At 51.9% G+C, this 15858-nt stretch overlaps 5 protein-coding genes across 5 annotated transcripts; 4 read left to right on the top strand and 1 right to left on the bottom strand.

Annotated features, from left to right (window-relative positions):
* Positions 1–848: 848 nt before the first annotated feature.
* Positions 849–4557, bottom strand: EJ05DRAFT_538046 (uncharacterized protein). The gene is made up of 2 exons (XM_033749426.1): positions 2074–4557; positions 849–2025 (listed from the first exon to the last, which is right to left on the bottom strand). The coding sequence occupies exons 1-2, from the start codon at positions 4342–4344 to the stop codon at positions 1102–1104; spliced, it is 3195 nt and encodes a 1064-aa protein (XP_033601182.1). The 5' UTR covers positions 4345–4557; the 3' UTR covers positions 849–1101.
* Positions 4558–5475: 918 nt separating this feature from the next.
* On the top strand, positions 5476–7714 carry EJ05DRAFT_500249 (DUF500-domain-containing protein; the record flags this gene model as incomplete). The annotated part of the gene is made up of 3 exons (XM_033746967.1): positions 5476–5668; positions 5718–5803; positions 5861–7714. The coding sequence occupies 3 exons, from the start codon at positions 5476–5478 to the stop codon at positions 7712–7714; spliced, it is 2133 nt and encodes a 710-aa protein (XP_033601181.1).
* A 202-nt stretch (positions 7715–7916) lies between these two features.
* On the top strand, positions 7917–9890 carry EJ05DRAFT_362341 (uncharacterized protein). Its single transcript, XM_033741083.1, has one exon. It carries the CDS (start codon positions 8119–8121, stop codon positions 9547–9549), a length of 1431 nt encoding a protein of 476 aa, XP_033601180.1. The 5' UTR covers positions 7917–8118; the 3' UTR covers positions 9550–9890.
* A 197-nt stretch (positions 9891–10087) lies between these two features.
* Positions 10088–11999, top strand: EJ05DRAFT_476042 (GroES-like protein). Its single transcript, XM_033743942.1, has 4 exons — positions 10088–10378; positions 10441–10563; positions 10665–11342; positions 11420–11999. Exons 1-4 carry the CDS (start codon positions 10334–10336, stop codon positions 11663–11665), a joined length of 1092 nt encoding a protein of 363 aa, XP_033601179.1. The 5' UTR covers positions 10088–10333; the 3' UTR covers positions 11666–11999.
* A 422-nt stretch (positions 12000–12421) lies between these two features.
* Positions 12422–15831, top strand: EJ05DRAFT_492867 (H+/nucleoside cotransporter; the record flags this gene model as incomplete). Its single annotated transcript, XM_033746065.1, has 2 exons — positions 12422–12509; positions 14255–15831. The coding sequence occupies 2 exons, from the start codon at positions 12422–12424 to the stop codon at positions 15829–15831; spliced, it is 1665 nt and encodes a 554-aa protein (XP_033601178.1).
* Positions 15832–15858: the final 27 nt, after the last annotated feature.

Below are 15858 nucleotides of genomic sequence, written 5' to 3'. Positions count from 1 at the left end.
CTAGCTACATCGGGGTAATGTTGATGGATGCGAGAACTCAAAAAGGATCCCGTTCTACTGGGTGGAGTTCGCGTGGCCGCCACGTGGCGTGTGGAGAAACAGGAAAAGCATAATACAACCTCCTCATTCGGGTGCATTCAGACTCGTGTCCAGTCTACGCAAGGCGTGTAAATCTAGTATAAACATGCCAATATGTGATTAAACCAAGAATGAGTTTGTGTGTGAGGAGCATATAGACGCCCATTTTTTTAAGAACGTTATAATATTCAATCTAGTATACATATATATAAGGGCATAAACCTTTCGCAGCCCAGGGCGGTTTGCGGGGTAGATTCTCAGCCTCCGGCCAATGTCAAAAATCCCCCACGCATAGAAGAAAATCAGCCGAAAGTAGGCAGCAAAGGCCTAGAATTTTACTTTTCCAGAAAAAAAAAATAGCATGTCGTGGGGGATTCGTTCGCTTATTCGTAGATCAGGATTTTGCCCTCACCGCTACGTCCAATATCCAGCCATGAAACAACAACATACACCAGGGATATGGGCATTATAATGAAACGAGTACACTCGCTGCGTCAGATATGATGTCGGATTACCAGAGACTGCGGAGGGCAGACTGATTATGGTACTGCATGACGCATGCTAACATTATGATGGATGGCCAACGAGAAACATTAATTGCTCGTCACAAATGCTTTGAAGAATCCTGTGAGGTCGTCCAGAACAGCGGTGACCGTGGAATCGATAAACACCTTTTTTAGACCTACTGCGTCTATGTATAATTAACTTTAGGGCCTGTCAGCTGGGCGGTATAATGTATGGGGGTCGATAGCTTGAAAGCTTGAAGAAGAGGTAGACAGCGGTCGTAATTACTAGATTATTGTCTTGTCTAGACACATTCGCGTAGAAGCTGGATAGACGCCGTCGTTTCGACTTTATTTGCCGCGACCGAATATACTTCGGTCAAGATGCGTCTAATCAGCGTTTTAAAGGTATGATGACTGTTAGTACGATACAACACTTCGCTATTCTATGACAATATGCTACAAGTTTACTCGCTCCAATACCTAAGCCCCCTTTTTGAGCTTCTCTAGACAGTATTCGCTAAGCATACTCATCGAACCCGTCATCCTCAATCCATGCCTTCGCCACCACATCGGCAACGGTGACTCGGAGAACACTGATAACATCAGAGAGTCTAGTATCCGGCTTGAACCCTCTCCTCCAGTCCCACGTCCGTCCTGTCAAGATAGCACTGTTCTCGCCGCTTCGACTTAGCAGACTGCTTCCGACAAGTGAGAACTGCGAGCTTGCTGTCGTCCCGGTCTTCTCACTCAACGCAGAGACGCTCTTCTTCAGGAGATCGCGTGGATCGCTCATCTCAGCGGCCCCATGTGCTGTAGCAAGTGTACTGCGCAAGCATTCCTCGCACTGTTCACGGATGAGACTGGGTGAGGATACAATGTCTTCGGTTGCGGCGAGTAGTGTGTTTAGGTGAGACATGCTGACCGGGCAAGGTTCGATTTTGAGGAGGGGAAGAGCTTCGCCGAGGAGCACAAGAAGGCCGTCTACTTGTAAGACGGATTCGGAGTCGGGATCGTAGAGACCACCGCGGATAGGTGTGGATGCGGAGGCAATGAGAGTCATCAGGGCATCTGTCGCAGCACGTTGACGGGCCAAGATGCGATGTGCAGGTTTTGTACCAGTGGTCGAGGCATATATGTCTTCATCACGTAGGTCGTAGAACTTGCGGACGGTGGCGTAGCCTGATAGGGAGCTCGCAAGAAGTTCAGCAGCATCTTGGTCAATGAGAGAAAGGCTACCAAGAGTCTTCTTTGGACTTAGAAGAAGAGATTGAAGATGTAAGTCCAGTTCTGTTCGAGGTGGGTATGCTGTGGAATTAACAAGGGACAGAGAGATCAGAAGATCGAGAATCGAGTGAAGCTTCTTGACGTTTCGAGCGCGAGCGTAGTAGATCAAAGTTGTGCCGTATTCGTACGTATTCGAGGCGGTAGTGTCGGCGTAACGCTGGATATATGGTCAGCGTCTGCTGGTCATTGTTATGTAAAAGCTCACCTCCGCAACCGAGTTGGCCTGCTCAGCGAAGCCCATCTCATTGAGTTGTACAACAACTTTGTCTACGCGGTCCGTAGAATTGAGTTCCAGACTTTCCAATAAGTCTGTAATGGCGTTATTGGCAGCCTCGACATTATCTAGACGACTGAGGACTTGTATTGCGAGCTGCCAGCCTTCCTTCTCGACCTGCTCTTCGAAGAGTACGTCTCTCTGAGATAGACACTCCGCGTAAATAATTAATTGCTCGTCTTTGATTACCTCGCCAAGCCCGCCGTTTGACTGTTCTCTGCCAAGGCTCAACACCATCAAGTCGCTCTTGTCAAATCCCTTCATGATGTCCCGTGAAGCAGAATGGCCCCATTTTCCTATGCTTGCAATCTGTTCGACTGCAGCAGCAACCGGAATAGAGTAACATCGCAAAATTGAAAGAGTCTCTTCTAATCTGTCCTCAAAAACACAGGCTAAAGCAACTTGCGTACTGTCTGTGGGATTGATCTCGAATTCTTCGTCTTCTGTGTTGATGACCTGACTAAAGGCAGCACTGAGTCTACGGCGATAGGCCATTTTTGGTGCATCATCTGATGTCCGTCCATGGTGTGATCTTGATAGAGAAAGTCGACTGGCGACCATGCTGCCGTAGGGCACCTCCTGGTCCTCCTCTCCATCCCACCAAGCTGTCAAGGCGACAGTTGCTTCTACCCAATCTGTAGAGCTACTGATAAGCTCTTCAGAGTTGCCGAGGAGATGCTCATACACGATGAGGAGGTTCTCATATACAGTCCATGGCACCTTGCTTTCAGCTCTTCTGCTGGCGGCACTGACACTAGGCCCTTTACTTGGTCTCATGGCCGAACGGTCGTAACTAGAACCCTCAGAGTATTCTCTTAAGGAAAGTATTGCTTGTGCTACCATCCGACGATATATCTTCCACCGTTCACCCTTCACATTCCAGTCGCCGTGTTTGATAGCTGGACACCCTTCAATGGCGATAATGGCATCGTTGATGACTTTATCAATCGTGGCTAAGTCGGCACCACGGTAGCCTGTTGTATTGCTTCCATCCTGAATGGAAGTGTGTGCCAAGGAGAAGTTGGCATCGCGCAGCAACTTGATGGCATCCTCAAATTTGCCTCTCAAGCAAGAGGTCATCACAGCATCCCAGAACGAGGGACTGGACGAGAAGTTTCTGCCTTGTGCAAGGACTGCATCAAGCTCCGTTGCCCAGGTAATGTGATGATTGTTGAGCCAATCTAAGAGCACCTTGGGAACAGGAACTTCGCCAGAAGGTGAGTTCGTGGACGATCGACCGAAAAGGGAAGCCCCAAGTTCTTGTCGCGTAGGGAAATGGGGGGGATGGTACAGTTGAAGGAGAAGAGAGGCTATATAGTTTGCTTTCTGAAATGTCTTCCGTTGCTTAGCTTCTGACTTGGACAAAGCTTGCGACTGAAGCGATTGCGGTGTCCATATTCTTGGGAGCTCTCTAGAAAGGGTATGGAGCATTCGCGTGGCCGTAGCGGTGTTCTCGGCCGCAAGAGCTCCATACAGCTCTTGGAATAGATCCTCCTGCTCTAAGATCAACTCGTCGGCCTCGTACATCTCAGTCATGGTCTTCTGAGATGCCAAGCCCAGCGCGAGCTTCGAAAAATCATACTTGTCCTGCGATGTCCGTATATGTGTTTCCACGCTCTGCATAGGTAGACTCAGCGGCTCTCTCATCATTGAGTCTTGTAAGCCTGGAGGGTCGAAAAGGCTCGAAGCAGTTGACATATTGAACCCATTGTTGGGTATCGAGTGTGACGCATTAACCTCGCCGAGGTTCCAACGTGGTATAGGATGGACACCTTCGTCCATTTGATCCAGTGCATCCTGCATCTCTTGACCAATCTCATCTTCTTCACCCTCGGCGTCTTCATCGTCTTCATCATCATCCTCGTCATCTTCGTATTGCGCAAATCGTCCTCCCTTCGGTGGACTACTACCTAGAGCTTCGAACTTGCTGCCATTTCCACTTTCGAATATAGGCTGTCCATGTTTCGCAAACAACTGATTTCCAAACCGGCCCGGCGCATTGTACGCTGATCTACCGGTGTTGCCAGCACCACTCCTGAGCTGGGAACTGCCAAACACTGTTGAAGGGGGTGCACCAATAGGCGTAAACGAGTTATTCGTGTAGTTGGAAGGTGGTGGACCGGCAGGTGTCGTGGACGGGAAAATGGAGCCCTCGTTGCGCGAGTTTGGAGTGGATGGAGGATCGCTAGGGACCTGAAACATCGTCGCTAGAGGAGGTAAGGTGAGGTGGATTAGGAATCGGGCTTCTGAGGTATGATGTTCTATCTCATGTTTGAGCTGTGTGATGTGTGCTGTGCTTTAGATATGCAGGCCGACCCAAAACTTCTAGGAAGACGCTAGAAGCGAGTATACGTAATACAATGATGTATGACGCGCGAGGATGCGCGTATAATCCGAAGTCGTCTCTTGTTCGCGTGTAGTAAGGCGACGCACGCTGATGCCCGCGTTGGAAGTGGATCATCACAAAATGTTTGATGACTAAGCAGTCCTTGGGTGCCTCAGGCATAACAGCCCAGAGCGTGGGCCAAGGTGCACTGGCAGTCTGGGATGAGGAGCTTAAGTTTACTGCATAACACGGGGCTAACGGCTGCCGTAGTCACGCCTTGAAGTGTATATTGTAGATGTACAGCACATGCGGTCAGTAAGTAGCAGGTGAACTACTAGTTACATTCTTCAACACCAAATTTTTTTCGGACTGTGCGTTCCTGAACGTGGGCACTTGCATTATCTCCAAACTACGGACAAGCTAAAAATCCTACGCTGCCCCTGGTCCGAGATCCGCTTCTCCCAAAAAGAAAGCCGAAGTTTATTGGTTTCCGTCTAGTCCTCCGTATTCAGCTGACAATCCGATCGTAAGCATTGTACGTATGTAACGAGACATGTATTCGGGAGTTGTTTGGCAACATTCCCAGGTCTCCACGAGCAACTTCGGCAACCTGCAGGATCAACTCCGCATCATCTCATCTTTACCATATCCACGGTATTATCAGTCCGTCTCATGCTACGTGCAACGTAGTGGCAACGGACCCAGAAACAGGTGCGAGTCGGGGCCCGCATTAGCGCGGATCAGCTGGTCGAATCCCTGGCTGTGATTAATACAATTTGGGGCTTACTGACGTACCATTTCAAAGAAGCTCTACTCGCGCGCACGCTTCCATGACTTCCGGTGTCCACGTCTGCTCACACCCTTTCTTCACATATTCTCATACACTCTCATCCATGCCGTAACGTCCTGCGTCACCTCGTCGTGCTCAGCTCATAATGTCTAATTGTCGTGCCTGGGACATCACTTGATTAGTCACAGATCGTAGAGCTTCCCGGGTCCCGTCCACCATGCCGACTCAGACCTTCTGGCAGAGAACAAAGGTCGGCAGCAAAGTAGGCTTCGACAAGGTCTACACATGGGTCGACAAGCTCGGTGCGCCAGTCAACAGGCTTTCTAATAAGCTGGGATCTGAGGCTTTCTGGCCCACTACCCTAGATAAAGAGAGCGACAAGGCTGCGCGCATTCTGAGGAGCTTCTGCAGTAGGTTCTACTTCATACCGACCGTCTCACCGTCGTTAATGGTGTGTAGAGGATGGCTTCTATCAGGAGGAGGAGATACAGCCCACGGACGGCCCCAAGCAGAAACAGAAGGTCTTGAAGAGGATACCACCAGAGGTAATGTGGACCGATTTGTGTACAAACGATCAAGACTAAGCCGAGCTCAAAAATCAGGTTATCAAGAATGCGAAAGGGCTCGCGATATTTACCACAATGCGCACTGGTCTCTGGGTCTCGGGTGCTGGCGGCAGTGGCATCGTTGTTGCACGACAAGAGGATGGATCATGGTCACCACCATCTGGAATCATGCTGCACACGGCTGGACTAGGCTTCCTCGTCGGAGTGGATATATATGACTGCGTCGTGGTGATAAATACACAAAAAGCATTGGACGCTTTTAGCAAGATCCGCTGCACACTTGGCGGGGAGGTCAGTGCTGTTGCAGGTCCTCTTGGTGTTGGCGGAGTACTTGAAACGGAACTTCACAAGAGACAGGCGCCCATATTCACATACCTAAAGTCTCGGGGATTTTATGCTGGTGTACAAGTTGATGGGACGGTAGTCATCGAACGGACGGACGAGAATGAACGCTTCTACAATGAGCGCATTTCTGTTGGCGATATACTGGCTGGTAAGGTGCGGCACCCACCGTTTGAGACCAGAAGACTGCTCGAAACTATTCGTGCATCTCAAGGAGACACTAATGTAGACTCATCACTGCTACCGTCTGAGCCTGCGCCTGGCGATTATGAGATCGAAGCTGACGGCCATGTATTTGGAGTCCCGGACAAGGAAGATCCCGATCCATTCGGTGTCCGAGCACTGGAGCAGGCTGGACTGGAAATCCGCGAAGCTGGGACACGGAATAGAGTTTCGAGCCAGAATTTCAGTTTCGCCCCGAGTCCCAAGAGTCCCATATTTGGTACCTTCAACCGACAGAGTGTGGATACACTGAGCCAATGGAGCCACAGCAGACGTGCAAGTCAAGTCAGCAACTACGATCGCGTGGTGTCCATGAGCGACATGTCCACACAAACGGATATGGACGGACCTCTTTTCACGCGTCCGGGCTCAGGAGACCTCTCGAATGGGATCCGCGACAGTATCCAGTCGCGGATCACAGAATCCCCCGAACCCAATGATGACGAGCCACAGCAGATCTCGCAAGGTTCTGTCTCGCCTGTTAACGGGCATGCAAGGTCAAATGATGATGGTAATGATTCCATTACCAACAATGACGAGAAAGAAGTGAGAGCCGAGGAGAGTCTGGATTCAGACTCGAAGCACATTCGGCCGCAGCCTGAGGTCCGTGGATCTCAGCAACACGAACGAGAAGTTCAGACGGACTCGTCGGACCACGAACAAGTACAAGTCGATCATCAGACGGTATTGCAGCCCACTCGTCCTGAATCTAGGAATCTTGAAACGCCATATTCAGGCGAGGAAAAAGGACACGATGTAGAACCCAATCATCGAAACGAACCCTTGACGAACGGCCACCGCCATTCCGTCGCTATATCTGACAGCGAGGGAAAAGATTCTGAGGATGAAGATCTTAGCGACGATCTCGACGATGACTACGATGAGGCCGATGTCGAGATATTCGAGAATCCTGTTGTATATCAGCAGGTCCAGACACCTCCCATGGCTCAGGCTGTTTTCCGCCCTACCATTGTCACCGTCAACAAAGCTGCGCCGCCGAAGCTACCTCCACGGAACCCAATCCGGGTGAGGAAATCTCAGGCCTTGGGTAACGAAGGCGTCATATCCGACACGGTGATTGACACTCCAATTTCGAACGATGCATCGCCGCCCGAAGAACGAAACGAGGAGCCGTCGTATCCAAAAGATACAGAAGAGGCGAGACAGTCTGTCTTATCGGCCGGCAGCATCACCAACAGCATTGCTCAATTGCGAGCCTTCGATGACGATGAAGACACTATTGCTGACGATGAAGAAGATGAGTTCCACTCGACGGCAAACTCACGAAAAAGTTCACCGGCAAGAGAGAAAGCTGAACATCTGTGAAAGCGAAGCTGCAAGTACATCTCCATATATACCAGTCTTTAACGTAGCGAATTCCTGCAAAACACCGTCAATCATGTTATGATCTGATAAATAGGCCCGAACACAAACTCTATCCTGGCATTGTGAACATTACAGCACTAACGGACGAAGAGTCGATCCCAGAGCTGTAGCATAATGTTTTTCCAAGAATTGAAATCTACACCAAATCCTTGTGCTGCGCAGCTCAATTCACGATGTAGGAAACACTAACACTGTTCACTTGCCACGGTTGCCAACCCTGTTTTCACATCGCCTTCTGCCTGACCGCCCACCCAAACAGGACAATCACGCCCAGTCACACGCGCAAAGTCTACATCGTCGACCTGTACTCGCTTCACCGTGCAGTAATGTCGTAATGCTCGAGCATGGATCGCCTTAAACCTCTTATGCTTCCAAAAGCCTTGGAGCAGCAGCGAAGCCTCTTTGCAGACTTCCAGCGGCGAGACCATGAAGCAGAAGAAGGCCGGAACGCATTATTCGAAGAGACTGCAAATCGGTTCCCCTCCTCGGAGTCATCCAATCCCACACTCTGCTCCACACCATTCCGCCTTCCGATCTCTTCTGCGCTACCTTGTCTCACAAATGTAGCGGCGTCTCCTAGGAGCTCGAAAGCGATCCGTCCAAACTCTTTCTTCGCAGACGATGACTTCTCAGACTTGTCGAACCTCCGCTCGAAGCGGTGGTCGGAGGCAACATTCACGTCAAATTATGATCTATCATTCAAACCTGGCGAGTTCATAGCCTCCACGCCTAAGTCTGTGCCAGCTGACACGAAGAGAATCGATCGCCGTGCTATGCAATTTAACAACTCTGCAGGTATCCGGTCCGTGGTCAAAGCTACAGACCTTGTGTCTAGGAGGAGTCCGCAAGCATCTCCTCTTCTCGAGAAATCTCAAGACACATCGGGCTCCCCTCCCTTGAAGATCAACTACGGGCAATTGTTCACAGCTCTTTGCATCACCGATCCTACGGCTCTCAGCCACCCCATGAAACTCACCACGTCCTCATACAAACTCTCTCACCTCGGACTGCTGCAACTGGGTACGAGCGGAGTCATGTCTGGGGCACAGCCAGGCGAGCAAGAGACGTGGGACATCTCACAAGAACTAGGACTAGACGGCCGCCCGAAATTCCTCCTCGAATGGCGAGGGACGCTGACAAGTTTCATTCCAGGACGAGGCAAGATGTACCTCGCAAGCCAGATCGACATCACATCCGTCCTGCGCGGCATGGCAGCATACGATCTCAACAACACCCATCAAGCCGAGTTTGCAGATGGTACTAGCCGTCATTCCCTGCCGGAGCCGGACCCAAACAGCACCGCCATGGCCGCCTTCGTCGAGATGTTCACCGACGTCAAGATGCAATTCAAGCGATACTTTGTCGTCCAGCAGAAGCCCCGCTCACGCATCCCGCTGCCCTCACCCGGCACAACAGCTGGATTCCGCCTCCCTGCCTCGCCGCGAGGCAGAGGCCCTGCATCCCCGCGATCCCCCCATCTGCCTCGCCCGCCGTCGTCGCCGCGACCCTATGCGAAGCTGACAGACTACGCCATCATCTTCGCCTCGCCGGAGATACACGCGCGAGGAGAAGACGCGACGTTCAACTTCATGCATTGCCCGAGAAGCGTGCTGGACGCTCTGGAGAGACATCTGGGTGGGACTCGATCGTTCGAGCTACCTGTCAAGTGGGGACTGTCGCGGCAGCTGCTGTGGTTGGTGGGCGTGCAGGTGTCTGACGGGACGGCGAGGTGGTGGGTGTGTTTCCTGTTGGACTGGGATGATGAGATCTTCTGATGTGCTTCTCTTTCTAGCATCTGGAGGAGCTTTGTTTGAAAAGAAAAGATAGAATTTGGCATTGGGGAGGAGGAACAAGGGGCATGTATGGTGTTTGCTATATTAGATTGGCATACCTTTTTTGGGGTGCTTTTTTTTTACTATTAAAAGAATGCGAATCTCGGAAAGGGGGGCGCAGAGAGCGGCTTTTAATGTCTAACTAAACCTTCATGACCAAGTGGAGACAAGATCATACCAACTAATGCACGCACGTGGAACTGGGAGCTAGAATCTGAGGCAAATAATAACAAAGAGCGGAATTTCCGATGTCACAGATTCTAGCCGCGTGCCCTTTTTAACCTATTTCTATACTATTTTCTCTGTAGGCTAAAATGCATCATGCATCATGCATCATGCTTCAAAACAAAAGTGGGGGGCACTTTCTCCAGGCTAAAGAAAGGAAGAGAAGGGATAACCCCACCGGAAGAGGGCAAGTGAGGTATTTCTCCATGGGTCATGAAATCCATCGCGGGGTAGCTCCGCAACTTGACTCGGGCGCACAACGCGTCACCCGGCCCGTCCGCGGAATTTGTGTGTGTCAACGTGAACAGGAAATTTCTTCTTCTTTGCCTTCTCTTTCGCGTCCCAAGACCTAGACCGCCATTTCTCTATTTTTATATTAAAAGAGAGACGGGATACCTAGCTTGAGAGGTACAAATTACATCTCGAAGGTCCTGCTATCCGTCCTTGATCCGGAGCTCCGTTTACGTTCACACAGATTGACATTGGAAGCTATAAAGAAGCTATGGCTGCGAGCAATGGAGGAACCGGGCGGGAGTTGAATCAAGATGTAAGTTTGTGCAGACATGAACACAGCATGATTGCCTTCGAGTTTGCTAATGCCAGAAGCAGAATCCATCGTTCATGCTTGAAGCTCCAGGCAAGCTCAAGTACGAAGACAGGCCCATCCCGGAGCTTGCAGAAGAGCATGATGTGATCATCGAGCCCAAATGGACTGGAATCTGTGGTAGCGATGTGAGTCCTGTTCCTAGCCAGGCACTGTCCATCTATCCAGATGCGTCGAGCAAACCAACAAGACTGTTTTGTACAATTGCTGACGTTGCCCCCTTGGATAGGTCCACTACTGGGTCCACGGCGCGATTGGAAGCTTTGTGGTCGAATCACCCATGGTCCTAGGCCACGAGTCCGCCGGAGTAGTCACCAAGATCGGATCGAAAGTGTCGACACTCAAGGTCGGCGATCGCGTGGCCATGGAACCTGGCGTGCCCTGTCGGAGATGCGCGCGCTGCAAAGAGGGCTACTACAATCTCTGCCTCGACATGAAGTTTGCCGCGACTCCGCCCTATCACGGAACATTGGCGCGATACTACGTCCTGCCGGAAGACTTCTGCTACAAACTCCCCGAGAACATGAGCATGGAAGAGGGCGCGCTGGTCGAGCCGTCGGCGGTGGCGGTACATATCTGTCGACAGGCAAGCATCAAGCCTGGACAATCGGTTGTGATCTTTGGCGCTGGACCAGTTGGTTTGCTCTGCTGCGGCGTTGCCAAAGCGTTTGGTGCGACCAAGATCATCACCGTGGACATCAACCAGGAGAGGCTGCAGTTTGCACTCCGATATGCCGCTACACACTCGTTTGTCAGCCAGAGAGTAAGCGCAGAAGAGAACGCGGCGAGGATGATCAAGGAGTGCGAGCTCGGCGTAGGAGCCGACGTCGCGATTGACGCGACTGGAGCCGAGCCGTGTATCCAGACGGGCATGCAATGCCTCAGAACCGGGGGCACCTACGTGCAGGTAAGCGAGATATCTAGCGAATTATGCAACACATGCCATCAATCCATCAACAAGGCTGACAAGAAATCTGTCCACAGGGCGGCATGGGCAAATCCGACATGACTCTCCCGATCATGGTGCTCGCGCAACGAGAGATCAACTTCAAGGGCAGCTTCCGGTACAGCAGCGGCGACTACAAGCTCGCGACAGATCTGATTGCCAGCGGCAAGCTCGACGCAAAGGCACTGATAACGGGCAAGGTCAAGTTCACCGAGGCGGAACAGGCGTTTGCGGACGTCAAGGCGGGCAAGGGCATCAAGATGCTGATTGAAGGACCGGAATAATAATAAAATGGATGATCCCCAAGAAGAGGGCCAGGAAGGAAGTTGGGGTGACGGGGTGCAGTTTACAAACCTATGATTGCCAAGTCGTCGGAGCGGGTTCCATTCCGCAAAGGGATAAAGGTCGGCTTATTCGGGAAGGGCATATCGACTTGGATAAGTCGGCAGGCAGACACTGCTTGGATTTGTAGTAATATAGAGAGAGATAGGTACGCTTAGCAAGCACGATATGAAACATTAGCGAGCAGGCTTAGGAAACCGACGGCCAAGAAAATTAAGAAACGAAACGAAGCTTATGCATGGGACGAAGAAAACATGTACGATGCATGTAGGTAGGTATATTCGAACGGACTAATTTATGTTTCATGCATACATGTATGTACATGTGCTCGTCTCCACGCCTGCGGAAGCGAGATTGAAGTGAAGCTGGAGCAAAACATCACGTACTGTATACTCATTAAAATATACGAAAGTTCAGTCGTTAAGAGACATCACCTTATGCCCACTAAATTATCATCACACCCGTCTCACACCTAGCCTCTCGCTACTACGACTGCGACGTTTTGGGTATTCATGGGATCCCCATGATAGGGACAAGTAGCCAGGCCCACCAGGGTCCAGGGCACGGCTAGGTAGGTAGGGATAATTAGTGCAGGGATCAAGGGTCAAGGCCGGCCGAGGCGTCTTGGCGAGATAGCAAGATGCCCACGGACGTCAAAATTACCTGGCCTTCTGGCTCTCTCTGAGGTCCTTGTAAGAATGCATACATGCATACATGCTATCAATTCAAGAAGCTCTCTATTTTTAATATGGAATTGGGAATGCAAGCCGTCGTCACCACATTTTAGTATTCTCACGTGTAGTGCAGCGCTGGATTATAGCTTCAGAAACAGGGCCAAAGAAGGAAGAAGAAGAAGAAGAAAGGAGAATAGCGACGTTGTAGTTGGTGCACGGCAAGGTATCGCGATACCTGCGGCCGTCGGTCGGTGTAATTCCACGGCTCTGCCGCGCCGGGCCTTTTTTTCTTTGAATGTTGCGTGGAGTGGGAGAGTGGGAGTGGTATGGGACCTGCGGCGCAGTTTCGGCGATGGCGAGCGGTTTGTGTGTGTGTTCTCCGCTGGTGCATGGCATGGCATGCATGCATGCATTAAATGACAGGTTTTCTCATATTTGTTCTTGAAAACATTGATTGCTGCTGCTGCTGCTGCTGCTCCTCATACCGACAAGACGGGTTTGCCATCCATCAATCCATCAGTCCATCATGTTTGAGTCGTGGATGGCGAGTAGTGTAATCAAGTACTGAGTCGTGCGTCGCGATAAGAGCGGACCGCTAATGTTCAATGGCTGATGAGGCTGACGCTTGACTGCTGACGAGCACCGGGGAATGGTAACTTAGCTAGGCTAGGGCGGGCATTAGCAAGTTGATTGACAGTCTTCTAGAAGGCCGTTCTCGGGTTGTGGGCTACATACATGCACATGTACATACATGCATGGCTAAGAGTTTGTGTCTGGGCCAATTGTGTGGTGTGTTGGTGTATCTGTCCGCGCAGTTTGTGGCTGCTCCTCTTGGGCAGCGGGGCCAGTAGAGAGAGATAGGCGAGAGGGTTCTGGATTGGCTGGAACAGCAGGATTGGTAGGTAGGATTGGTAGAATGGACTGGTAGGATTGCAGGAGGCGCGGGACGGGTCTGGGGACAGGGACGGCGGTGACAATTGGTTGTTATGAAGGGAGAGTGATGTGAGTGTGATATGTTAACTGGATTGTGACAAGAGTCGTTTAGTGGGCGGAGATGGCCGATAAGCCTGGGCGGGACAAGCGGGCAAACCAGTCCAGTCCAGGAAGCTGTTTAAGCTGCTGCTTCAGCCAAACTCAAGCCGCCGCCGCCCCCGTCAGTAACGCACAGCGCCACACACAAGCTGGAGAGACAGACAGACAAGAGAGATAGCAGCGACACAACCACCACACACACGACTCCACCATACCACCATCACCGAGCTTTATAATGGGCCGTGTGCTCCAATTGCCCATCTTTGTTGCGCAGTGAACTTCTTCCTCCCTCCCTCCCTCTCACTCCTCACTTCCCACCCGCGGAGTATAATCTTGGGACCCCTCCCCAAACTGAAAGGCTTGTTTTCCTCCGCCAGCAGCCATGTCGGATCTACCTGCCGCCCACAATGCCTCGCCGCAGGTCGGCGTCGTGCCCAACAACGACCCGGCTCTGAATCCCGCAAACGAGCACAACCACACTCACCTCCACCACAGCGATCGTGTTGCCAATGCGAACAGCAATGTCACCTACAGCAAGGGCACCACCGACGAGCCGTCAATTATCCCTCACCAGGACCACATGGACAACAACCTGCATCGTCGCGGTCACCCGGAGCGATCGCTCAAGGGAGACATTGAGAAGGGTGGCGAGCTGAACTACGATGATGCTGAGAGGAGCAGCGCCTCGCGCTCTGGCGATATTGTAGAGGAAAAGGAACACGACGGCAAATTCTCGAATCTCTACAGGAGGTTCAGGCCATACATCCGTAAGTCGAAACGCAGACGAGCGTGTCACCACCATTGCTGACATTCTTTGCCTCCCAGACGGATTCATCTTCCTCCTCTTCACCGCATGGTGGATTGTTGGACTCGCTCTCCACCGCCATGACAAGAACTGGATCAAGCCGTTTCTGTTCTGGCTCGCCATCTCGCTCCGAATCATCACCCTCTACGTCCCGCTCGCGCCGTTCGTCATGAAGGTGCTCGCCTTCGCCTGGAACAACACTGCTGTCCGTATTAAGGATGTCGTTCCAGAGAAGATGCGCACACCTGCTGCTGCTGTGCTCGTTGTCGCCGTCTTCCTGGTTGGCTCCTTTGCTTCCGACGAAAGCGCCGACAACACTCGCGCGAACCGCGCCGTCAGTTTGTTTGGTCTCGTCGTCTTTATTGCTCTCCTGACCGCCACCTCTCGCAACTACAAGAAGATTGTGTGGCACACAGTCATTGTTGGTTTCTTGGTGCAATTCATCGTGGCTCTTTTTGTGCTCCGCACAAAGGCCGGTTACGACATCTTTGCCTTCGTCTCTGAGCTTGCCCGCGATTTGCTTGGTTTTGCTGGCCGCGGTGTGGCTTTCTTGACGGAGCAGAATGTCGTCGACACCATCCACTGGTTCTTGATCTCCGTTCTCCCGGCCATCATCTTCTTCGTCGCCCTCGTTCAGCTTCTGTACTACTGGGGCACGCTGCAGTGGTTCATTGGCAAGTTTGCCGTCTTCTTCTTCTGGAGCATGCGTGTGTCCGGTGCCGAGGCTGTCGTTGCATCTGCCTCGCCCTTTATCGGGCAGGGTGAATCTGCCATGTTGATCAAGCCGTTTGTCGCCCATTTGACCAAGGGTGAACTGCACCAGGTCATGACTTCCGGTTTCGCCACCATCGCCGGATCTGTCTTGGTCGCATATATTTCAATGGGCATCAACCCGCAAGCCCTCATCAGCTCCTGTGTCATGTCCATTCCCGCTTCGCTCGCCATGTCCAAGCTTCGCTATCCCGAAGAAGAGGAGACTCTCACATCGGGCCGTGTAGTCATTCCCGACGACGACGACCACAAGGCCGCCAACTCGCTCCACGCATTCGCCAACGGCGCATGGCTCGGTCTTAAGATTGCTGGTATGATCCTGTCCACGCTACTCTGCATTATCGCGCTCGTCGGCCTCATCGACGGCCTGCTCACCTGGTGGGGCCGCTACCTCGATCTCCAGGGCGAATACGACCTCACCCTCGAGCTTATCCTCGGCTACGTATGCTACCCAATCGCCTTCCTGCTCGGCGTCTCGCGCGAGGGCGGCGACCTGCTCAACGTCGGCCGTCTGATCGGCCAGAAGATTGTCATCAACGAATTTGTCGCCTACACTGACCTGACCACCAACCCCCGCTACGCAAACCTGTCCCCTCGCTCGAACCTCATCGCCACATACGCCCTCTGTGGCTTCGGCAATATTGGCTCGCTTGGCACTCAGATTGGCGTGCTCTCGCAACTCGCCCCTGGTCGCTCCGGCGATGTCTCCCGCTTGGCTATCTCGGCGCTGATCACGGGTATTCTGTCGACGCTGTCGAGTGCTGGTATTGCGGGTATGCTCGTCACCGATCAGGCTGCGTTTACTACGCCTGGTGTGGCGGGCTAGGGGTTAAGATACCAATGTACTACAGAC

This window comes from Pseudovirgaria hyperparasitica (assembly GCF_010093815.1).
Source record: "Pseudovirgaria hyperparasitica strain CBS 121739 unplaced genomic scaffold EJ05scaffold_7, whole genome shotgun sequence".
In the NCBI taxonomy this organism is placed as follows: domain Eukaryota; kingdom Fungi; phylum Ascomycota; class Dothideomycetes; order Acrospermales; family Acrospermaceae; genus Pseudovirgaria; species Pseudovirgaria hyperparasitica.
The sequence above is the reverse complement of the archived record's forward strand: the minus strand, read 5'-3'. Positions and strand labels throughout refer to the sequence as shown.